The sequence below is a fragment of the Ceratotherium simum genome, chromosome 7 (assembly GCF_057802395.1).
Source record: "Ceratotherium simum simum isolate JZ-2026a chromosome 7, ASM5780239v1, whole genome shotgun sequence".
NCBI lineage: Eukaryota > Metazoa > Chordata > Mammalia > Perissodactyla > Rhinocerotidae > Ceratotherium > Ceratotherium simum.
Window position 1 is genome coordinate 16,637,587 of NC_141906.1, and position 24,447 is coordinate 16,662,033.

Consider the following 24,447-nt stretch of genomic DNA (forward strand, 5'->3'; position numbering starts at 1 on the left):
GTTCTAAGTTCTGGGGATGCAGAATGGACAAACTAAGCAAAACGTCCTGTTCTAATGGAACTTACACTCTTTTGGGGAAGACAGACAAGGTAAACAAACAACATGCAAACAAAAAACATTTGGTATGTTAGATAGTGATAAGTGCTGAGGAGGGGGAAAAAGTAAGGAAGGGGCATAGAGTAGACAGAGAAGCCTTCATTGGAGAAGAAAATTTAAGTAAAATCCAAGCAGAGGGTGACAGTAAGTGCAGGTTTTGAAGCAGCCTGCCTGGCATTTTTGAGAGCAGCAAAGAGACTAGTATAGTTTGAGTGGAGTGAGAGTGTCACTAGTAGGAGATGATGTCATGTAGAGCCTTTATCTTTTGGCATTTACTTTGAGTGACTGAGATGGGAAGCCATTGGAGGTTTAAACAGAGAGGTGATATGATCTGTAAGGCTGCCACATTTTACCATTTCATGAGCACCATTCACACACAATTCACTGTAGAGTTGTGCAGTGCTATAGTCCTGATCTGACTTATGCTTTAAAAGAATCACTCCTGGCTGTTGTGTTGGGAATGGACTGGAAGGGGAATTAAGGCAGAAGCAAAGAGATAGTTAGGAAACTTACTTTTGTTGCCATAATTCAAGTAAGAGATGGTGGTGGCTTAAATCAGGGTGGAAGCAATGAGAAGTGATCAGACTCTGGATATATTGGATGGTAGAGTTGTCAGGATTTGCTTGTTAATTGAATATGGGGAAGAGAGAAGAGGGCTTTAATTAACTGGAAGTATGGAGTTGCCGTTATTTGAGATAGGGAGACTTCATGGGCAGCAGAAATTTAGAAGCTTGATTTTGCACATGTTAAGTTTGGAATACCTATTAGACATTCAAGTGGAAATCTTGAGTGGGCCTTTGGGTATACATCTCTAAAGTTCAAGAGAGAAATGTGGGCTAGATATTTATATGTGAGAGTCATCAATATATGGATAGTATTTAAAGAAAATATTTTCTCTAAAGGACTGTGTGCACTGATCTGTAACTCCCTTTTTCACATAACAGGGCTTTATGGACCAAGCTGAAGATTTGGGACTTTTATTCTAAGGATAGTACAAGCCATGAAAGGTTTAAACTAGAGGACAGGCATAATTAGATATGGCTGCCATGGGGAAAATGAATTACAGAGGGGCAAAAGCAAATGTTGAGGGAATGTAGTTAGAGGGTTTTACAGTAGTTTGGGCGAGAGTTAATGATGACTTGGACTATGGTAGGGGCAGTGGGGATAGAATGTATTCTGATTAACTATTGCTATGTAACAAACCATTCCAAACTTAGTAGCATAAAGTATAAACGTTTTTATTCTGTGGGTCAAGAATTCAGACAGGGTACGACAGAGGTGGCTTATGTCTGCTTTACAATATCTGAGGCCTTATCTTGTGAAGAATTGAAGGGCTGAGGTGACTCAAAAGGCTGGAGGCTTCTTCACTCACATGTCTGCTGCCTGGGATAACTGGGCATGACTCAAAGGCTGGGTTCAGCTAAGACTGTCAAACAGAGTACCTATATGTGGCCTCGTCATGTGGCTTGGATTTCTCAAGGCTGGAGACTGGGTTCAGAGAGGAAGCATTTGGAGGGCGAGTGTTCCTGAGACCAAGGCAAAACCGCAAGTCATGCACCGTCACCTCTGCCATGCTCCCCTGGTTATAAGCAATCAGTGTGACCAGCCTAGATTAAAGGGGAGGGGGATTAGACCCCACCTCTTGGGAGGAGATGTCAAGGTCACATTGCAGAAAAGCATGTGGCATAAGAGATTTTGCAACTGTCTTTGGAAAATAGCATCTTCCAGAGAAGGAAATGATGCAATTCAAGATGTATTTAAGAGGTGGACCTGATAGGGGTTGGGGAATGATTGAATTAAGAGATGAAAGAGGAATCAAGGATTCATTCATTTATTCTACAAATATTTAAGTGCCTGTCGTATGCCCAGCACTCTTCTGAGATGATTTTGAGAACTTGAGTGGATGGTGATGCCATTTACTGATGTGGAAAACACATGATTTTAAGTTCAATTTTGGATATATTGAGTTAGAGGTGCCTGTGAGGTGGCATTCAAGTGGAAATTTCCAGAAGGCAGTTGAATATAATGCATCTAGAATATAGAAGGCAGAATTAGTAGAATAAATTTGGCAATTGTCAGCATAGGGTGAGAGAAGAAAAGAACTTAAAATTGTCCTGAGAAATATCCATATTTAGTGAACAGCTAGAGGAGAAAGAGTTGGCAAAGGTGACTGAAGAAAAACAGCCAGAGAAGAGAAGGAAAACCAGGGATAATGGTATCAGAGATTCTTAGGAATGAGAGTGTTTTAAGAAGGAGGGAGTGGTCCCTGTAAGAGATTCAACTGAGAGGTCAAATAGATTGGGGTCAAAGATGTCCATTGTCTTTAATAATCTAAAGTTCATTTGTAGACCATAGCGAGAACAGTTTTGAGGAGTAGTGAGTGCAGAAGCCGGATTGGAATTGGTTCAGAAGTTAGGAGAAAGAGAATATGTTGATACATCTAGGAGCTTGGCTATAAAGGGAATTAAAAAAAAAATCATAATGAGAAGTAGCCAGCCTAGAGAGAGACATGACTAAATAATAATATAGATTAATTCTTTAATCAATCATTTATTAGTAATTATATATTATTAGTAGTTATTATATAGTTAGACAACATGTTGTAGGGGGAAAAGCACTCTCCCTTGGGAGACTATAAGATTTGAGTTGTAGTGTCCTTCTCTAACCCTCCCAGTAGTTCTTGAGATGGTAGAGCCTTAGGTAGGAGAAAAGACATTGCCATTGAAATAGAAATAAAAGATTAGGTCAATGTCGGTGAATTTATGGCTCTGTATTTGGGAAGTTGAAGTTGTTCATTAGTTCTATGCTTAAGGAGGGTGAAGTGAAGTCTATCTTTGACCCTTCTCAATTCTTGGGTTAGGTCTGCTATGTAATATCCACCATGCTTTATTTTGCTTGGCCTTTTGGCTTATCCCAAAGCCAGTTGACCCTATTCATCTCACCCCTCTTCCTACACTGAAATATTAATGCTGTTTGTGAATAATTTTCTGATAAAGAAAACATGTGAAAGATGGAATATGGGAGGTACTTTAGTTCATATGGATAATTTGAAAAATACCTTTAAGGTATACTTTAAGATATAATTGCATATATTGATGGAAGATGACATGATATAGTAAAAAAATACCCTGAGCTATGGATGGAGAATCAAGATTTAATTCTGATTTTGCAAATTAGTTTTGTAACCTAAGGCAAATTACTTCATGATGTGTAAAATAAAGGAGCTTGTGTTAGATCCCTTTAATTGGCCCTTCTTGCTGTAAAATTCTACAGTTCCGTAACAACTCTTCCTAGGAAAAGTTTTGTTGACTAAAGAATAACCACTGTATCGTGTATAGGGTTCCAAAGTAGATGCTGAACTAATCTTACATGTTTTATTTGTTTGTTGCTTGTGCTCTTCTTTTACTCATCAGTCACCTAAAAAATCAGGGTATTTTTGTGGGTTTCATTTCAGGTGCTCTAATGCATGAGTTATCAAATGATGGTGCTCGTAGACAGTTTGAATTTTATCTGGAAGAAATGATCCTGCCTCTCATGGTAGCTAGTGCTCAGAGTGGCGAACGAGAATGCCACATAGTGGTGCTTACAGATGATGATGTGGTTGATTGGGATGAAGAGTATCCACCACAGATGGGAGAAGAGTATTCACAAAGTAAGTATTGTGGCATGTTTTCTCTCTCTTGAATCATCACACATTTTCTTTTTATCTCTTATAATGTTAATCTAAGGACAGTTTTTATAAAGAAAGTACATTGAACTCTTAACTACACCAGAAGTCAGCAAACTATGGCCTGTGGGCCAAATCTAGCCTATTGCCTGTTTTTATAAATAAAGTTTTATGTATTGTCTATGGCTGCTTTTGTGCTACAATGGCAGAATTGAGTAGTTGCAATGGAGAACGCATGGCTCGCAAGCCCAAAAGTATTTACTCTCTGGCCCTTTACAGAAAGTGTGCTCACCCTTGTCATGCACAAAAATAGTTTGCTCTTTGTTGAGTATTTGGATATTGATGGATTTTTTTTTTTTTTTTGCATTTAGAGGCATTCTAGAAAGGTAGATCCTAGAATAGTAGATTATAAAAAATAAGCTGGTTTTTTTTAGATGAATTTTTATTTGTATATAAAATGAGAAGCTTCAACTCATTGCTTTCGAGGGTGACTTGAAGTTCTAAGATGTTCTTTTTTTAATATCATATGTGTTCCTGAAGGATACAGTGACCCTTCAGAAAGCTTTGTGGAACTGTAGTTAGGTATTTCTGACCAAAACAACATATCTTGAGCAGCAGTGACCAACTTTTTTCTTAGTGTACTTCCAAACTTCTTCTGATTAGAGCCTTTTGATTTTTCTTTTGTTATAAAATTTATCTTATATTGTTTTTCTTGATGAGTCCAAAGTAATATTTTTGATTTTATAGATTGAGAAGAAGATAGAGTTAAAAGAATGATTTGAGGAGCTAGGTAAAATAGCCCAGCATCTTGTTCTGTATGTACTCCAGTCTGACTCGGTAAGGATTAAGGTTTACGTAAAAAGTACAGAAATATAGAAAGTACCAAAACCCTTTAATCTCTGATTTTTCCATTTTACTTACACTTTTCTAAAAACAAAACAGAACAGACTCCAAGTGCTATTCTTTTTGACTTCTGAAGATTTTCAGAAGATTATTTTTACATAAGTTCTGGTAGCACTTTTTAGAATTTACAGTGAGATGTTTTCTTTGCATGATGTACTTAAATGAGTGTTGTGATTCTTTTGTGGACAGTTGTAGTAATAGGCATTTCTATTGCTATTTCCTCATTCCTAGGCTCTTTGTTGGCAATCATTTTCTATAATAATACGTGGAATAAAAAGTTAAACAAAACAGGAAAAATGAAAGGTTACCAAATCAAAAGAAATATACTAAATTATTTTCTGCTAAGAAAGAGGAATGAGTAAACTTATAATATGTATTTTAGTTTTCAAAAGGTTTGACTCCAAGAGAGTAGAGCCAACCATAGAACACAGAAACAACATTATAGTGATAGGGAATTACAGTAGATCTGGCTTTTCCTTTTTAATTATTGAGCTTTCCATTTTAATGTTTTTCAGTTTGTTTTCTTTTTTCTTAACTTAAGCTTTGAAGATTAAAAGGACTGAAAACATTTTTACTTAATTTAGTCTTAAATATGTTTTATTTTGTGCCAAGATGTTTCAACCTAAAGAAGATTCATTTGAGGAGAAAGAGAGAGCCTCTTCAGCCTGATTTTCCTAAATGTAACATTATCACACCATCTATTCTGAGATGTCAAAAAATCTTTATCTTAAAATATCAGCAATCTTAAGGATGTAGTAATAATCACAAACTTATCCCATGAGTAGCATCTGTATACGTATTTTCCATTTATTGGCTCTTAAACCAGCATGTTTGGTTTGTGAGTGTATTTTTCTTTTTTTGAAAAAACCTTTGCAGTTCACCTTTTAAGGGAGATAACTCCACCTGAAAGAGAGAAGGCGAGGAAGGTCCATCAGTCTAACTCCCTGAAGTTCTCAGCACATTTGGAAGACTCAACATGTTGTCAGTGGAATGTCTGTCCTTTGCAAAGCCAGTTTGCTCTAAACAGACTAACCTAGGCAGAACATGCTCGAATCTGCCATTTTTAACATCAGTATTAAATGGGGCTGTTCGCCTGAATGAAAAACAGTTTGTGGGGAGGGTCTTTGCCTTTTTGGGGAATTATTAATAGTTGCTCAATCCATGAAATGTAAGATGTATCCATTTTGTACTCTCTGTCAAGGCAGTGTTTTTCCCTTGTAGATGAGGCCTTGTAGGCATTGTAGCAAAGTCCTTTACTTTGCCTGCTTGATAATGATGTAATATTGATATCTTCTTTTGGTTCTCTTATTTGAAGAAATTGGGCAGGTCCTATTTCAATAAGTTTGTGTATGATATATCTTTCAGAAGGAGATTCTTCCTATGGATTGGGTTACCAAATTGGTTATTAAAGCTTTTCTTGTTTCAGCTTAAGTAGACATTTGCTTATACATTAACTGTACTGAATTGTCCTGTCCTGTTGGCTAGTCATCCTTTGGCATCACTGCATCCATTATTTGGGCTTTTAGGGTTGTCAGGCCCCTTTGATGATCAAGATAAATTTTTCATCTCCAAGTATTTTGATTTTAATAAAATATTTTTGTCTTTTTGTTTCCAGTTATTTATAGCACAAAATTATACAGATTTTTCAAGTACATTGAAAACAGAGATGTGGCCAAATCAGTTTTGAAGGAGCGGGGTCTTAAGAAGATTCGATTGGGAATAGAAGGTAAGACATTTTCATTATTTTCTATTAGTTTTCTTTTGAAAAAACAAGGCTAAAAATTTGGATCCCATTTAGAATATAGTTTGAATACTATATTCTAAAGATGTAATATGATTACACTTGTATTAGAGTGGTGATTCTCTGTAGAGGACAGATTGGAATATGATGAGATGGGAATTTTAGATTTTCTGATAGTCCAAGAGGAATCAAGGACAAGACAATAGAGATGGAGACCTTTCTGATCAAGTGCTGCTTTTCAGATGGTAATTGACTGAAAGCGTGAAATGAAGAGACATTCTATAGAAGGTCTTTAGAAGGTCTTTAGCCCTGCTTGCCCCATGACTCCCTTACCTCAACCACATACACACATACCCCACGCATGGCTAAATATACTAGCTAGCAATGATGCCTACGTACATCCCCTTATGCAATAATCATGAATTGAGTCCCTACTATGTGAGGCCTTTCTGTTTTTTTCTGATTCTAACTATGATCTAACTATGGCCAAAATCCAGCCTATTGCTTATTTTTTATAAATAAAGTTTTATTGGAACACTGACATGCTCATTCATATATGTATTGTCTGTGGCTTATTTCACTTTACAATGGCATAGTTGAGTAGTTGTGACAGAAACATATGGCCGACAAGTCTGAAATATTTACTCTCGGGCCTTTTACAGAAAATGTTTGCCAGTCTGTGGTCTAAACTAGCAATTCTTGCTGGTAGGAAGGAGGGAAGGGACTTGTAATGGTGTCTAAGGAGATTATGTCTTTGTAGAAATTGCCTTACTGGTAAATGACTGAAAATTTTCCAAAACTAGGATTGTCCTTACTGGTTGTTACTTTTCAATGATTATGATCCAAGACGAGGAAGGTATAATTAATCAAGAAATGCTGCTTTGGAATTGCCAGTCTGAATGAACTGCTTGGTTGTTGGGAGTAGTAACATTAAAATGATATGGGGGCTTAAGATATTGGCTTTGCTGACCTGGGTGTAGAAGTACCTAGAACCAGTGAAGCGGGAGAGCTCTATAGCTCTTCGTCATTTAGCAAGAAGTGGACAGAAAAAACCCAGAGCAATATGAAGCTGAGATTTAGGTTTAAGAAAAGTAGAATGCTAATGTGGCAGTAAATTGCAGGCCTTGAGGCCAGATAGTAAGATTAAGGATACACAGCTAGAGCCCAAGATGCACTAGATTACGCACCATTTTATCTGGGAGCCATCCCCTCCATGCTCTTAAAGAATGTTTTTCTGGTGGTTGGTGTATTGAGTAGCTGAGAGGATGGTGGAAGGTTTTGTGAATTACATGAGTAGGATTTCAGTTTCTGGCTGTTGAACTGATGACTGAGGGGGTGGAATATTGGTTTCCCTTCTTGGTTTTGTTTGTTCAGGAGTTTCAGCAGAAAAGCATTCTTCAGGCGAAATTGAGTGAGAAGTGTGGGGGGCTGTGTGTGTGCACACATGTGCGTGTGTATCCTCAGTTTTTAAAGCCTTTCTCTCCTCCAGGTTATCCTACCTACAAAGAAAAAGTAAAGAAAAGGCCTGGGGGCCGCCCAGAAGTGATTTACAACTATGTCCAAAGACCCTTCATTCGAATGTCCTGGGAGAAGGAAGAAGGAAAGAGTCGGCATGTGGACTTTCAGTGTGTAAAGAGTAAATCTATCACCAACCTTGCAGCAGCTGCCGCAGACATTCCCCAGGACCAGCTGGTAGTCATGCACCCAACTCCGCAAGTAGATGAGCTGGATAGTCTCCCTATCCATCCTCCTGGCAACAATGACCTCGATCCTGATGCACAGAATCCAATGCTGTGATGCTGATGTTCCTTGAAACCATAGCATGCTACTCTTCACAGTGACGTTGCACTCTCCTCATTCTGCACTGCAAAGCCACTCTTTTCATTGTGAGATGCACATAACAATGTTTAGGATATTGCAGTGTAGGCTTTTTTTAAAGACCAAAGGTAGCTGAATGGTTTTTTAAATGAGTATAATTCTAGCATCCATATAAATGTATTTGTTTACCAGTAGGTTTGTGAAATTGGTTCTTTGTATGGGGGACAGTCCTTTTTCACACATCTAGATCTTTTAAGAAGTCGTGGAAATTGGCAGCTGGGGTACTTTCAGTCTGGATTGATATTCGTCATGCTCCAGATAAAATGCAGAATATTATATAGTTGCACTTTATAAATGGTGGTTAAATGGAACTGTTCAAGCCATTTTTATAGTTGTGTGATGCACAATGTAACTTAAATAAGTGCTTCTTTCAAAGTATTCCTTCAGTAAAACGTGTATAGTTTGCTGCCCATGATGAGCAAAAAATGAGTATTTATCATTGGGTTTATTTGAATGATTAGAATGAGATTCAAAGCCTGTATCTTATCACTTATCTCCAGTGCCGTTTTCACCCTTTTAGAGTGAGTCACATGCAGGGAGTGTGAACATCAGAGGTGGCTTATTATCCAGTCTGCCTTACCCGTTATCTGTTCACAGATATTTATTTACTAATGATTTTTTTTCCTTAAGAGGTATGGGATAGGAAAATTAAGTGTTTGCTCTTCATTTACTAAATGATTGTAAACTCGAGTTTTTCATCAAAATAAAATTCCATTGTTTTAACGTTTCTGATCAACTTTATAACCACCTTGACCAGATTTTTAGTTTCATAATTAGCAGATTTCCTGTCTTCTTGTTGTCAGTATAACTAGAAACCAAATAGTAGCTCAAGGAACTCCAATTTGATATATGTGTGATGAGGTACTAGGTTCCCTACTAATTATAAAATATACTATAAATCCAAAACGATGATAGAGCTGAAAAGAGAACTTTTTCTAGTCCAACCTGCTATGAAGGGTGAAATTCCTTTACTTGGTCATATAGTAACCTTAAGTTTCAGAGCCAATTTCTGGCAGTAGTTCAGTGCTTTTTTCATTATAATATGTTGCTCTGCTTAGCATATTATTCATGCAAATGCTGTTTTTTTAATATTCTGTGGCCCAATTCAAAAAGGAATCAGAAGTATTTAGGTGCTTTGGGTCTGGGGTCACTTAATGTTTGAAGCCATACGACTGTGAGTAGTGGTAGAGAGGAGTTGTAGAAGAGAAGCCAATTTTTTACATCTAATCTTGAATTTGTGATTAATTTCAGAGGATTTGAAATTTGTGTTTAAGCAGTAACAGCTTTGTTTTCACATAAATTAAAATTGCAACAGTTTAGAGATTCACTGTCTTAACAATACAGCTAAGCTGGTAACAAGGGGAAATTATGTAAGTCCCAGAATTGTTACGAAGGCCAGAAAGGCACTGTAAATGTCATTGGCATGGATCGTCCTTAAACATCCACTATAGAAAATCGATGCTCCAGCCCTGTGGCATGTAGGATTTTTTTCCTAATTATTTGAAATGTGAACAGTATTTATAGAACAAGGGAAACATTTATTAAAAATATTTTAACTGTCTAATACATTATACTTTAACCCATATTTATAGTAAAGGATTCTTACAAGGAAGAATAAACGGCTTTATGATACAATTAGTATAAGAAATATCCACATGGGGGACTTCTTTGTAGTGTAAAAACACCATACATCTGAAATGACCATTTGCATATAAAAGCTACCAATGATGCTTCTGTGCACAATGATTAAAAAATTCAACACAAACAGAATCCAAAATATACAATTAATGCAAGCTATCCACAGCTAGCCCAATAATCAATGATGAGGAAACACTGGAGCAGGCTTAGTTCCACTTTGTCTGAAGTTACACATAGTAAGATTGACTTGTATCAATGGCTCTGAGATGGCTTTTATGAAGACAGTACATAAAAGCTGTTCTCTCCTTATCCAGTAAGCTTCACAGACTGTAAAACTCCACCAGTAATGCACTTTGATACTGTAGCTGTTGCCAAAGCAACATGTAGTGTTTACAGCGGCCATGGCAAGTCGCTAAAGTCAACAGGGCCACCCAGCCCGGCATCTGCTTCCAAGAGGCTCATTATGACAGCCATTGCTGCTTCATCATTACTGGGACTACTTGAGCCTTGATCGTTGTCTATCATGTCTATGCCTATGTGAGGGTTCTCACCTGTTGGAAGAGATAAAGACTGGTCAGTGATAATACCAAAGCTTGTTTAACTGTAGTAAGCAATTCCTAAGCACACTTTTTTTTTTTTTTTTGGTGAGGAAGATTGTCCCTGAGCTAAGATCTGTGCCAGTCTTCCTCTATTTTGTATGTGGGACGCCGCCACAGCATGGCTTGACAAGTGGTATGTAGATCTGTGTCCAGGATCCAAACCTGCAAATCGCAGACCACTGAAGCAGAGCGCGCAAACTTAACCACTATGCCACCGGGCCAGCCCCTAAGCACACTTTTAATAAAAAAGTTATACTTAACAGTAGAGTGAGAAGGGCAAGAGAGGCTGCTTTTGGGGCTGCATTGCATTATATTTTTTTTTAACTTTGGTGTTTTCAGAGGGAAGAACCAACTTTTTAGAAATAGAGTGCTTAAAATTCAATAAAGATTAAAAGCATTTGAATTGACCTCATTTTAATGTTCTGATATAACCAGTTACAAGGAGGGAGTTAGAGAAGGAAAGACAAACAGGAAGGTAGAACTAGGAAAAAAAAGAGATCTAGAAAGACAAGCAGAGCAAAAGATGAGTGGGATAGGAGAAGCAAAGTCTTCATCGCTTAATGACTTTTAATACCTTCTGAAATGCTTATTGATCACCCTTCTAGGCTTTATCTCTGAACCTTCATCACCTCTCCCTCTGAAGAGATTATGTCCCACGTGGTGGGAGAAAACCTGTGTCTAGGCTGCTGTAGTCTCCTCTTTTTTTAATAATTTTATTTATCTTTTTCCCCGCAAAGCCCCAGTAGATAGTTGTATGTCATAGCTGCACATCCTTCTAGTTGATGTATGTGGGACGCAGCCTCAGCATGGCCGGAGAGGCGGTGCGTCGGTGCGCGCTCGGGATCTGAACCCAGGCTGCCAGCAGCAGAGTGCACGCACTTAACCGCTAAACCGCAGGGCCGGCCCCTGTAGTCTCCTCTTGAGTTCCAGGGACAAACTCTGACTCCCCGGCCCCCCCGAGCTCAACCATTAAACTCAACACTGAAGTAAACACATTTTAAACCTTTACTTTGTTCTTATCAAATTTATCTAAAACTAGCTTATTTTGTACATTCAGTTCTTAAAACTGACTTTATGCCAGATGTTTTGCAAGCTCATTGCAATGGAAATAAATAATATGCCACTTACCAAGAATAGAAGAACTATCAGAATATGGATAACCTGGGTTCTCCTGAGCCTGCCCTGGTAATAGGCCGCTGGAAGGAATGTCTGGAGTCCCTCCATTTAAAATCTACAAAGAAAAGTGACGTTTTCACATCACCAACAGTTTCAATCAGCATAGGCAATGTCACCAAGAAAATGAAGCATGTTTAAAAGAGGAAGGTGGGGGAAAAAAGCTTCAAATGGCTTCAGTTTCCTACTGCATGATTATAAACAAGAAACTGTTAGGAATGGTCACAGTAAGAAAAAACCTCTCCCCAAAACTACTCTTTTCTCTGCATTTGCTTCTGCCCACACAGGCAATTTAAAGGCTGAATAAAATCCCTAGAGCGTTCAATTGCCTTGGGTCATGCTGCTCACATGTTTCTTTAAGGCCAAGGACCAAACTTCAGTGAGCCCAGCTGGACAGTTCCCCTGTAAGGGAGTAAACCTTCTTAGAGCAACAGATATTGCTGATGAATAAGGATTGTTAACTGTGAAGAGACACAGCTCTGAGGAGCCACAAATGAACAACAAAACACTAGAAGTAAATCTTTTATCACCAGTTACACTGCCGACTTCAGTAACCAGTGGTTTAAGTTCTTAAGGTAGGCCACTGAGAAGTATTATTACCACTCCCCAATAGTAGAACTTTAATCCTGTCTCCCCGCAGCTTCCTTCCCCTGGGTGAGTCTCATTGTAGAAAAGCATCTTTGAGAAGTATTTGAATGCAGGTGAGGAAACAGTTTGGCAGCTGCTTGGATTTCAGGAGAGGCAGTGATCTCAGGCCTTGCCAGTAGGTGGTGTTACAGCTTTCTTTATCTCCACAGTTCAACTTTTTGGTCTAGGGGGCCCTTTAGACTCTTTAAAAATTGAGTACTCCAAAGAACTTTTGTTTATTAAGGCTCTATTTAGTATATTTGAAGTTGAAACTAATAAATTTTTAAAATATAATAAACTTATTACATGTTAACATGAATAGCATTTTAATGAAAAATAACCATTTTCCAAAACAACAACAAAACATTAGTGAGACGTGTCACTGTTTTACATTTTTTGCAAATCGAACGTCTGGTTTAATAGAATTTAACCAGATTCTCATACTTCCTTCTCCATTCGTTCTGTTTAGATATGTTGTTTGATTGAAGTATATGAAGGAAATCTGGCCTCCCATAGTAGCTATGTAGTTGGAAAAGGGAGATGTATTTTAATAGTCTTTTCAAATAATCATGGTATTCTTCTTTGATATTACATCAGAACTCAACAAGTGGAAGTTTCTTAAAGATCAGTTGAAATGTGGAATCTGAAATCATATCAATGAAATTTTTGTAGTCTATTATGTTAAAATCCATTGGTATATCTTGGCACTTAGGATGGATCTTATACCTTTGCATGACTTTGAAATAGCTTAAATTGGTCATTTGGTTCACTGAGTTATGCAGATCTTCCAAATGTTGACACATTTCATTGTACAACATCAAAACATCATCATTGTTAATATTACCTATATCATCAGAAATATCTTTTAAGTTTTGGGAAGCTGTAGAGCTCAAAGTAGCAGATACAGGTTTTCCAAAAATTCTAATTTTTGCTTAAAAGCTAAAATTTAATTGTAGGCAACAAATATTGTCAGTTGTTTTCCTTGAAGTAGCAGGTTCACCTCATTCATTTTCAGGAAAATGTATGCTACATACCCAAGTCTGAATAACCATAGTTTGAAACAGTAAAAATGCTATTCTATGAAAAAAGTGGTTAGTTCAGCTCGTAACTTAAAAAGTGCTTTTCCTTGAATCAACCATCATACTTCAGTATGCAGCACAAGTGCTTTATGCATACACTAGTATTAAAAAGATTCACTCAAGGACTTTATAAAAGTAATTATTTTTACTGTTTCATTAAGGACATTCTTAAACTGGCTTTAGCATTTTTTATTTATTTTTTTATTGTGAGTATATGGCAGTGAAGAATACAGTGACTACTACGACAGTTTGGTGCACTGCCCTGATTTTTGCAAAAGCACCAGGACTTTACCCAACATCGCTTTTGCAAGATCAGTCCATGTATCAACACAGTGAGAAAAATAACGTTTTAGCATTATTATGAAAATAGTTTTGACCTTGCAGACCCCTGAGAGGATCTTGGGGCACCCCCCAAAAGACTACAGATGACTTTTAGGGAACTGCTGCTTTATCCAAACCTGCCTTGGTGCCTCTGGATGTCCAGACGCTCCTGGAACCTATGAGGCTCACTTAGCCTCCCCTTTTTAGCTTGACCCTGACTGCAAGAACTGGCAAGCTAAATGGCTCATTTTTGGACCTGCCAAATTTGAAAGTGACTGGAAAGGGCTGGAAGCATGGGGCCACCTTTACTCCTGTGGCTTTGGTACACTATTTAATGCTCTTGTCATTATTAACTCCATCTTGTTTAGGTTGCTCTTCTTATAAGTTCTGCTGCTGAGGCCTCGTAAGAGAACACATTCAGAATTTCTTCCCCCAGACCCATTTTTATAAGCCCAAAGAAAAGGAAAAATTTTGCATAAATGCCTCGAAAATACTTGGGACTTTGTGATGCCGAGTACACTTTTAGATCTCTGGCAGTTGTTGGCATGAAAAGAATCAGAAGTCCAGAGACCTGAATTTAGTTTGGGGCCATACTTATTAACAAATGCTGAGCTAATCATTTAACATTTGGGAGCCTGGATTTTGTCACCTGTATATAAAGTTGTGAGGATAAGATGAGACAACGTATATGAAAGTTCCCTGAGTAACAGGTAAGTACGATACTGGAGCGATAACCTTTCAAAACAGAGTCCCATCATGTGCTGTATAACGACGTTTCGATCAGTGACCACATATACAATGGTAGTCCTATAAGATTAGTACCTCATAGCCTAGGTGTGTAGTAGGCTATACCATCTAGGTTTGGGCAAGTACACTCTATGATGTTTGCACAATGATGAAATCACCTAATGACACATTTCTTAGAACACATCCCTGTTGTTAAGCGACAGGTGACTGTAGTGGGATTTTTGGTAATACCAGGAAGTCATGTGCCTAAAAGTTGAATTGAGAACAGAGAAGGGGAAGCCACCCTAAGGAGATGGTGGATCCAATATGGAGGAAAGACCTAGGGGTGTAACAGGAGAACAGAGCTAAGAGCACAGCATGCAAGCCGCCGGAGTGGCAGGGGGATGTACCTAGTCCAGACTTCATCTATCAATGCTATTTTCTTTGTCATTACCAAAGGCCAGACACTTTCACATATATTATCTCATAATAGAACTTCATGTGCAAAGATGCTGGCTGTCCCAACCTATATTAGTCCCATTATAAAGAAAACTAGAGCGTAAACATTGTACAGGGTCACAGAGTTAGCACATGGCAAAGCCAGGCTTCAAACCCTGATCTCTCCTACTTTGACGATGCTCTTACCCACTAATTTATTGATTTTGAAACTTTTTGCGGGGAGCAAAACCTTTTTTCAAATAGAACCTTTTACAGACAATTCATATATAAAACAGAAAGAAAGCTGCCTGGTAGAAGCAGGAGTGCTGACCTTACCCTCTCTCCTCACCAACTGCCCCTGCCCTATCCCACCTGGCAGCACTACAGCTCCTGGTAACCTGAGCCTCTGAGGAGCCCAGTTTTGAAAACCCATGTCCTGCTTTTGAGAGTTTGTGCCCTAGGAGTCCCATTTATGTAAATTACTAATATTCTTTCTCTCTGTATGTTTTGGGAGATATGGGAAGGAAGACTCTATGTCCAAAGATGCTGGCCCCTGGGTCATCCTAACCTATTAACATCAGGCACTATAAATGGATTTATGATTTACAATTAACATGGGCCTACGCTTGTAAATTCTTTGTCAAAGAAGAAAACAGATGAGTGGTTTCTAACCCCATTTATAGTGAGTCTTCTAACCAGCTCTTTGTTAGGGCTGACAACTGATAAACTACTTGTACCCAATGCTGTCACATCACAGTAAACCCAGGCGGCAGATTCCCAAGTGTTCTGCAGCTGCAAAAGCATGGCTTGCCTTCCAAAGCACTGCTGGTGGTATTACTGTTTCTAGTGCCTACACTAGACACTAATGATATTTTCTCCTTTGAAAACTGGCAGAGAACTAGATAGTTTCTCTGTGAGGTAGTCACTAATTCTTCCCTCATGAGAGCTCTTGATTTGCTCCCTCAATGCAATAGACTGATAGCTCCCCATTCCTTAGAACAATCTCTTTCTGCCTTCCCCCACTTGGAATTAATCCTCTAAGGATGTCAGCAAGCCTCCCTAGCTCTACTTGTGTGCTCTGTACCTAGCCTCACACAGATGCATTTACTTCAAGGAGGAAAAAGGGTCCAACTTGTTTCAGCAACCACAATTGTAATTATATATTACTGCCTCCAACATTTTAGAACTTGGGCAAGAAGCTCTCTAGATTAAGAGGGGCCTTAGTCTGAGAGTCATCAGTCTTACCTTCTTGCCTCCTGGGGAAGAGGCATCAGGGGGAGGTGTACTTGTGATGTTCAATGGGCTGGAGCCACAGCTGGAAGGTGATGACCCTCTTATCCTGTCAGAGAAAAGAGGAGTTAGTTACATTGCCTTTCGTTTTTTTCAGTAGAGTGCATGTGTTTTGTTGAGGGGTGAGGGTGAGAAGAAGGATGATGATCTACAACAGGGACTGGCAAGCTCTTTCTGTAAAGGGTTATAGTAACTATTTTAGGCTCTGTAGGCCATATGGTCTCTGTCACAACTACTCAACTTTGCCCTTGTAGCTTGAAAGCGGCCATAGACAATATGTAAATGAATTGGTATAGCAGTGCTCCAGTAAAACTTTACTAATAAACAGGCGATAAGCTGGATTTATCCCACAGGCACCCGATCTAGAATGCAGACCCCTGGAGTCAAGCATCTCACTCACAAAGCCCTTGGATTAGGGTTTGATTTCAGGTTGGTGAATTTCAAGTAAGTGGCCAGTTTTATTTCTTCACAGAATCCAGATCTCGGAGGGAACTTTAAAAGTCCAACCTCCATCTTTGATACCATGAACTAGAATCCACAACAAATGATTTATCTTCCTCCCTACAAACACTGTTTAGCTCGTGACTACTCTTAGGAGATGGAGGGTGCTGCGGTAGCTCAGCCGCACCTAGAAAGCAGCCTTGCAGTAGCAGTAGTCGTCATCTTCTAAGGCAACAGGTGATGAAAAATGGGTTCAGGCCCTTCTCGGCTAGCGAATTTCTCAGCATAATTTACAGAGGGAAAGACTCAGAACTGTAAATCCACATAAACTTTGTTAGGCTGAAGGACCTCAGGAAAGGAAGCCATGGGCTGGCACTGAAGCTAGAGTCTAGGGAGAGTGTGGTGGCAGCTGTGTGACCACCAGGCTCTAGGCTCCTGTGTGGATGACTGCAGTTTGTGGGTCACCCAGGGACCCCTCCTCCACTGCCGAGCAGTCTTTTGGCTCTTGGCCTGCACTGCCTAGTTCCGTAGATTTGTAAGTGAACAAGCTTTCTCTCTCCCCTGGATCATGAGCTCCTCCAAGGCAGGATACAGCTATATACCATGCACTCTTAGCACATCCAGATGGCTACTAACTGCTTACTGAAAAACTGCTGAGTTTTTAAGTCCCACCTTTCCCTACCTATGTCTATGAAACCACTATGTTCCTAGGTTCCCCATCTTGGAATTGCCTTTTCATCATCACTTATTTCATCTTCAATATCTAGTCCTTAAATTATTGATTTCTCTTTTGGACAGTATCATCACTGTAGGATGGGCCTCATTCCTGGGTTATTAAGCATGCTCACCTTCATCTCTTCCTATTCCAGTTCAACTTCCACAATACTTATTAACATGCCACTTTGGACACCTGTTCAGCATCCTACAATGAATGGGGTCTTATAATTTTCTTCCAGCCTAAACTGCTCAGCATCATTTCTTAGGATTCTTAGCAATCTCCCATCACTCTGTGGCTCCTTCCTACAAAGAAGCTGTCCTGTTAGGTGGCTTGATTCTTGACCCTAAATATGCCACTCACATGCCCACTCCAGCGTGTGCCTGTCTTTTCTAGAAGGAGCACCCACCTTCATCACAACCCCCAGCCAAAACCAAGTTCAAATCCTTCCTCCCTTGCTTGCTTCAGTCTATGCACTCTCCCTTTTTTCTATTATCCTAAAGAAAATAGACTTCTCAAAGACTGTAAGATCCTTGAGGTCAAGGACTTTATACTGTTCTTGGATGGTCTCAAGCAAAGCACAGAGTATGTAGTGGCTGATAAGAATCTGATTATAATTACACACTACCCCCATAACTCCTTCCAGAAGTAGACTCTTGCAGACACATCCATCATTCTTGTAGGGTTGGAACAGAACTGTGCTCCCACTGGGATAAGAGTCCCTCTGTGGCCAACTAGAACACTAGGCCAGCCTCCAATTCTCCTGAGAGAATCAATCCAGGGGCAGCAGGGAACAGTAGTAATTTTTTCCTTTTCCTATGATTATGTTCCATCAAGTTCTCATTCCTAAAGACCTGGTTAGCATTCTTTCCATTCCCCAAATTCAAATGGACTTTTAATAACTGCTTTCCTCTCAATGACTGCTCTTAAAGACTTAGATTTAATTAACAATTTTTGAACACTCCCTATAAGTCAGTTTCTGTTCTAGGAACTTTCCTGAGTTCTCCCACAATCCTAAAGCAATCCCTGGGAAGCAGATATTGCCTCCCTTTTATGGCTTAAGTCAACAGAGACCAAGAAGTTAAGTGAATCTCCTAAGCACAGCCAAGTAGAGGCGCAGGACTCAAACCCAGGTAAACTGCTTCCACTTCTCTTTCATATGGAAAACAAGTTCTGCCCGAGAGAGCTTCTATTACTAGCTGATATGCCTGGTCTCTAATACTAACCCTAGGCAGCTTTTAGACTGGAAGAAGCTAATGTTTTGCTAAGGCCCAGATCAGTCTGGCAGTTCACAGCTCCCCTCCTGCAGTTCTGTAATGCTAGTTTGCATCCATCCTCACTGGGAAGTTCCTTGAGTCAGACACAAAGTAATAAGAAAGTCGAGCCTCCCAAAGAGTTCCCTTTAGCTCTGGCCTGTTTGGGTTTAGCTTCTTTATTTAAGGCAGGATTTCTCAATCTTGGCACTATTGACGTTTTGGACTGGAAAATCTTTTGTTGGGGGCAGGGAGGCTGTCCTGTGTACTGGAGGATGTTTAGCAAGCAGCAGCCCTGGTCTCTGTCCACTCTATGTTGTAGCAGCAACCTCCCACCCAGCTGTGACAACCAAAAGTCTCCAGACATTACAAAACATCCCGAGTTGAGAACTACTAGTTTAAAGGAGCAACTGAAAGGTGGTACTTGCCTGTGGATTTCCATGATTTCCTCAGCAATCATTCGACCTATTTTTCCTGCCCCAGCCCTGGTTCCCCCTGGAATCCCTGGAACAGTGGGGTGAGTCCTCTTTGGGCCACCTACAACAAAGGAATTTGAGATTGGGAAAGGGGAAAGCTGAGGAAGAAATGCTATTATGTGTTAAAACCAGTTCATCTCATGATCCACTTGAAGTTCAACCTTAGGGTGGTGCCTTGAGGGACATCAGAGCCATAGTTTGTCAGGAAAAGGCATTCCAGCAGGAAAAGGCTCAAGTTTCCTTCCAGGATCAGATGCTAAATCTCTGATATGAAGCTCTAATTCCCCTCATGCACTCAACATACATTCACTGAATACCACTGTGCTGTGAGCCACGGTCACAGAGATAAGCCAGCATCCCTGCCCTCAAGGAGCTCACAGTCTAACGAGGAGACAGACAAGATGAACAATGGCTGGAGTAAAGTGTGATAAGTTTGACAGGTAAACAGAAGGCTCCCAACTCATCCTGGCCAGGTGCAGCTTCCTGGAAGAGTTTAACTCTGAGCTGAGTCTTGAGAGAGGAATATAGATTAGACTTGGCAGAGAGGTAAGGAGGGGAATGCATTCCAGGCACAACAACTAGTATATGCGAGAGGACTGAAGCAAAACAAAACTTGGGAGACTACTCCAAAAAAGCCATCGTGAACGATGATGCAGGAGTGGTAGGTGAAACTGGAGGCAGGTACCACTCAGATCATGAAGGGCCTGGGATGCCACACTAACAGATTTGGACAATATTCACAAGGGGATGAGGAGTACCAAAGGATTTTACACAGACAAGGCACTGACTTAGATTTGGGTTAAAAAAGTCCACTGCATGGAGAATGAACTATAGTGGAGGATGGGGGCAGGGAGGGGGGAGAGGAAGACTAGGGTTAGGAAGTGATCTGCAGTAATCCAGGCTATAGATGAGGAGGGTGAAGTAGCAACAGTGGTGATGGAGAGGGTTAAGAGACAGAAGTGACAGGATTTCGTGTTTAGATAGAATGGGAGAGATTTGGGAGTCAAGGCTTTTGGCTAAGCAACCAGATGAGGGAGTGCAGAGAATCAGTTTGGATATGCTGAATTTCAGGTGCCTTTGGGACTCCAGGTGGCTCTGTCCAGGAGGCAGTTGGAGAGAAAGATCTGGAGCTCAGGAGACAGACCGATGGAGGAGTCATCGATGGAGAGAGGTGGGGACTGAAGCCATGCAAGCACAGGCAGTCCCGAGGAAGGATGAGCTGAGTGCAGAGAGCAGGGGCCACGGTTGAGCCCTGGGAGGGAGCCCCGCTGGGTATGGCACACACCCCACTGCTGACAGACACCCTCCTCCCACCACAGGAGCCAGTGACAGTCACCAAAGAGCACTGGGCAACATCACAGCCACTGGGCAACACAGAGGAAGGAAGGCACAAGAGGAGCAAGGAGTTTGCTATTTCAAGGGCTTCCAGGGTCCAGGTAGCCTCAGGAAAGGCAAAAACGAGTTCCCAGTATTCCAGGCTCAACAGTGCAAGTGAGATGACAGCGTCCTTAGTGCTTATCTCCTTGAGGCCTCCCTGTTCCACAGAATATGGTGGCTGGGGATCCCAAATACTCGTGGGGAGGGTATGTTGGCCACAAGCAGCTTCTCACGGGCAAGCCCCAATGCCCCGGCGGTACATAGTTACCTTCTCCAGAGGGCAGCATGCTGTCCATGCTGTGGGGGGACGCTGTGAGCTGCGGGAAGGTTGGGTCCCCGCCTTCCAGGACGTTGGCTCTGTGAACATCCCAGCAATAAGGAAACGTGAGTCAGGCCTGCTCAGAACTGTGCACCTTTCACCTTGGCCAAGGTGTCCGGTGTCCACTCTGGACCTGGACAGGCCAGAAAATGAAGTGTCTGAGTGGCTCAACAGGCCTCCTTGCTGTTTGATAACACGGTGGAGAGCATCCCGGCCTTTGGCCTCACTGCCTGCCTGGGCCTTCCTAGTTCATGTGGGACACAGTCCAGCAGGGGTGGTGACTGCAGCAGCCCAGTGCCACTGCTAGAAGGCCTCCTCTCCTGCCAGCCTCTGGTGCACCCAGCCCCGGCCCCTCGCTCAGCTCTAACCCAGGTAGGGTTTGGACACCATGGGAAAGGAGGTGTGGGGAGCAGTCCTGGCCAAAGAGGAGGTCCTTTCTTTCCGTGCTCACCTAGCAGGTGGCAGCCTTTGAGGCGGCATTCTAGCTGCCAGTGCTTGGGCCACCAGCCTGGTGGGCATGGATACCCACCCATCCTCAGCCAAGGCCAGTATCAGCTGGTGCCCAAGGCAGCCTTTCATGGATTGTGAACCCTTCCCTCCACAGCAGTACCAGTGGATACCCAGTGTGCAGGGCCTGCAGAAATCAAAGGTTGACTGCTTTATCAGGAAGGAAAGGTTGCTGTTTCCTGGAGGAATTCCACAAGCCAGCGGCCTGCATGGTATGAGTGTTGAAGCTTGTCCTTTGTTAACAACCGTTTTGGCTTCTGCCAATCCTTAGGCTTCACAGGATATTAGCAAGGTGGTATTAAAAGATGTGATACTGGCTGTTGCCTGTGCCCCGTTTTCCCAGGTAAGGAGCCCAAGGCATTTCTCTTTGAAGCAAGGGAGCTTCTGATATAGGAAAAACACTTACAAAACAACAGTGTTGGTTGACACAATGTATTCTACTTCCTTGGTCCAAGGGTTCATGAAACTGAACCATCGACTCCGTAGTGTGATGAAAGAACCATCCTTGATTTTAAATTTATAGCAATTAGTTGTAATCTTTTCTCTCGTCTGTAAAACTGAAAATGCAAACAAACCATGAACATTGTTGTTTCCTCAGACCAGTGTATTAAACTAACCAAATCCTAAGTGTGCTCGGGCTCTGATGCCATCATTCTTTAACCAGCCAAGGGAGCTGGCACTTCAGAGAACAGATTGTCTCTGAGGGTCTGATTCAGAGCCTTTCAATGCATTTGTGAATCTGTCACTATTTTCCAGAGTGTATAAAATGAAGGCACCAGGGAATAACTGCATCACAGACATCTAACTGGAATCAGCTCTGAAGTGAACACCAACAAATGAAAGGCACTGTCCGAAGGGCCCATGTCTTTCCCCATCACAAAGCCCGGGGGCAGTACAGCATTTTTAGGACACCTGAATCCAGAGAGGTCACTCACCTATTCAAACCTCATTCTTTCATGTAATAAATGTAATGAGCACCTTTCATGTGCTAGGCACTGGAGATAGAAGAGGAGACAGGATATGACCCCTGCCCTTAGGAGAGGAATGAGAGGCAGCTATGCAGGGGAGGTGATCAGAGCCCTGAGGGATGAATACAAGTCTGCCAAAAGGAGGGAGGGAAGAACCCAGTAGTGCCTGACGAGTGGCAGGGCCTGGGGGGCAGGGAACAGTGAGATCATCAGTGTGGCTGCAGCACAGGGCCTCTACAGGCAGGGAGGGGGGATGAGGCTGAGGAGGTGGGTCAGGGCCAGGAGGTAGAGGGTCTTGAATGCCTGTCAACGCATTTGGGCTTGAGTATAAAGGAAGGAGGTTTTAAGCAGGGATGTGACATTATCAGGCTCGATCCACTGGAAAATAAATGGGGTAACTATGGAAGATGAAAGATGGACTGCGGGCAGAAGGGAGCAGGGAGGATCTATTACAATTATCAAGTGGGCACAAGGGCCTGAACCAGGCTCGTGGAAGGGGAGGTGGCAATAAGGGGCCTCTTGGATCTGGTGGATGATGAAGTAAAGCAAGATGTCAGTGCTGGCTTCTCTCTCAAGAGGCTACATATGTGTCTGTGCTATTAGTCACGAGGAAAATATATGAGGCAGTGCAGGATTTTATGGAAAAGAGAATTAGATCCATTTCGGCCATACTAAATCTTTACAGTGTCCAGGTAAATCCTCTGAACAAGAGATGCCTTCCAGAAATTGTCCTGGCGTGCGTACAGAAAACTCTCGGCCGTCAGGGATGGGTTACCTGTAAGGGGGTAAATAGGGCCTGGGAGCATCAGCTTCCTCTCTTCACAGCTGTTCTGGCCTCAAGGTTCTTGGGCTGGCTGACTCCAACCTCACTGAGGGCAGATTTCTCTAGAAGGTTATGTGGACTAGTCTAGAAGCAGGGGGACACCTTAAACTTAAGACTTTTTGTACAGCCCCGCTTACCTTGCCTGTGACATTCTGCGAGATGTCCTATGTCATCTTGGTGAAAATATTCATAACATGATGTGCCTAGAAGTTCTTGTGGTAAATACGCCAAAATAGCTGTTGCCCTAGAGGGGAATTTTTTTAAAAAGAAAAAGCCATTCAGACAATTAATAACATCTCTGCAATGGATGAACCCTACTACAGCCAATGAGAACAAGGTCAAGGCTGGGTGGGTTTTCAGGGGGCTTATTATGTGGATATAATTTTTTTCACACAACTGAATTACATCAAAGCTATAAAAATGGAGGGAGAGAAGGCAAAGAACCCTTTCAACGGAGCTGTTATCACAAGAAATCAAATTTTAGGAGGTTTAAAAATGGTATCTATATTAGTTAGATAAAAATGTGGCAGAAATCTAAACCCAGTGCAAAACTTCTCTGTTTCAATGTCTACTTTTTATCAGCATAACGAAACACCAGAAGCTTCAGCAGCGGGGACCACATGGACCTTAAAAAGTAGCTCTCTCATTTTTCAGCACTTAGTGACTATTTCTAGTAGCCAGAAAAATTATTAGCCTATGAATATTCTTAAGGAGGCAGCAGAGAGCAGTGGGAAACTTGGGACCTCTGAGTTCTTAGCCCAGGTCTACCACCAATTAGTTGTGAATCCTGCAGGAGGCCAGGCTTCTGTCTGGGCCCCAGTTCCTCATCCATAAAAAATGAGATGGGACTAAATCAGTGTTGTCCAGCAGAACTTTCTGCAATGATGGAACTGTTCTATATCTGTGTCATTAGCTCCTTGTGGCTACTCAGTACTTGAAATGTGGCTACTGAGCCTGAGGAATTGAAAATTTAATTTAATTTTAATTGATTAAATTAAAACTTGAATAGCCATATAAGATTAACATAGCCAATGACTACTACATTGGACAGCTCAGGACTAGATAATCTTTTCCAAGTCCTACATTCCAGGATTCGAATCACAGTAATGGTCCTGGAACATTCCATACATTCGGATAGCATGCTATGCCTACTATTTCTCTTTCAGCCATGCACATCAAACCACCTCACTTAACTGTCCCTATATGCCAAAGAATGACACAGAGCAGAATCTCTGTATTTATGATGATATTCTTATGGGTCTCATTTCTTAGCAGAGATCCCCATCATTTCCTTCTCTCTCTTTAGCCTTAAGAAAGCCTGCTGATGGCCCAGTCTTCTCTGCTTTACTCAAGGTTAAAAAATTCTCTATCATTATTGTTCAAAGGCAACAT

General features: G+C 41.2%; 2 protein-coding genes across 13 annotated transcripts in view; one reads left to right on the forward strand and one right to left on the reverse strand.

The window, feature by feature from the left end:
* Positions 1 to 9,008, forward strand: part of BTBD10 (BTB domain containing 10) — a 65,860-nt gene extending 56,852 nt beyond the window's left edge. For all 3 annotated transcript variants that reach the window (XM_087433187.1, XM_014783135.2, XM_087433188.1), the window contains 3 exons: positions 3,551 to 3,748; positions 6,282 to 6,392; positions 7,897 to 9,008. In XM_087433187.1, the coding sequence (XP_087289313.1) occupies positions 3,551 to 3,748; positions 6,282 to 6,392; positions 7,897 to 8,204 (617 nt within the window). In that variant the 3' untranslated portion in view covers positions 8,205 to 9,008. The remainder of the gene's footprint in view (positions 1 to 3,550; positions 3,749 to 6,281; positions 6,393 to 7,896) is intronic.
* A 794-nt stretch (positions 9,009 to 9,802) lies between these two features.
* The window catches only part of BMAL1 (basic helix-loop-helix ARNT like 1), a 104,476-nt gene continuing 89,831 nt past the window's right edge, over positions 9,803 to 24,447 (reverse strand). For all 10 annotated transcript variants that reach the window (XM_014783112.2, XM_087433185.1, XM_014783104.2 and 7 more), the window contains 7 exons: positions 23,193 to 23,299; positions 21,671 to 21,821; positions 20,707 to 20,795; positions 19,014 to 19,122; positions 16,132 to 16,225; positions 11,651 to 11,753; positions 9,803 to 10,474 (listed from right to left, as the gene is read on the reverse strand). In XM_014783112.2, coding sequence (XP_014638598.1) covers positions 10,314 to 10,474; positions 11,651 to 11,753; positions 16,132 to 16,225; positions 19,014 to 19,122; positions 20,707 to 20,795; positions 21,671 to 21,821; positions 23,193 to 23,299 — 814 coding nt within the window. In that variant the 3' untranslated portion in view covers positions 9,803 to 10,313. The remainder of the gene's footprint in view (positions 10,475 to 11,650; positions 11,754 to 16,131; positions 16,226 to 19,013; positions 19,123 to 20,706; positions 20,796 to 21,670; positions 21,822 to 23,192; positions 23,300 to 24,447) is intronic.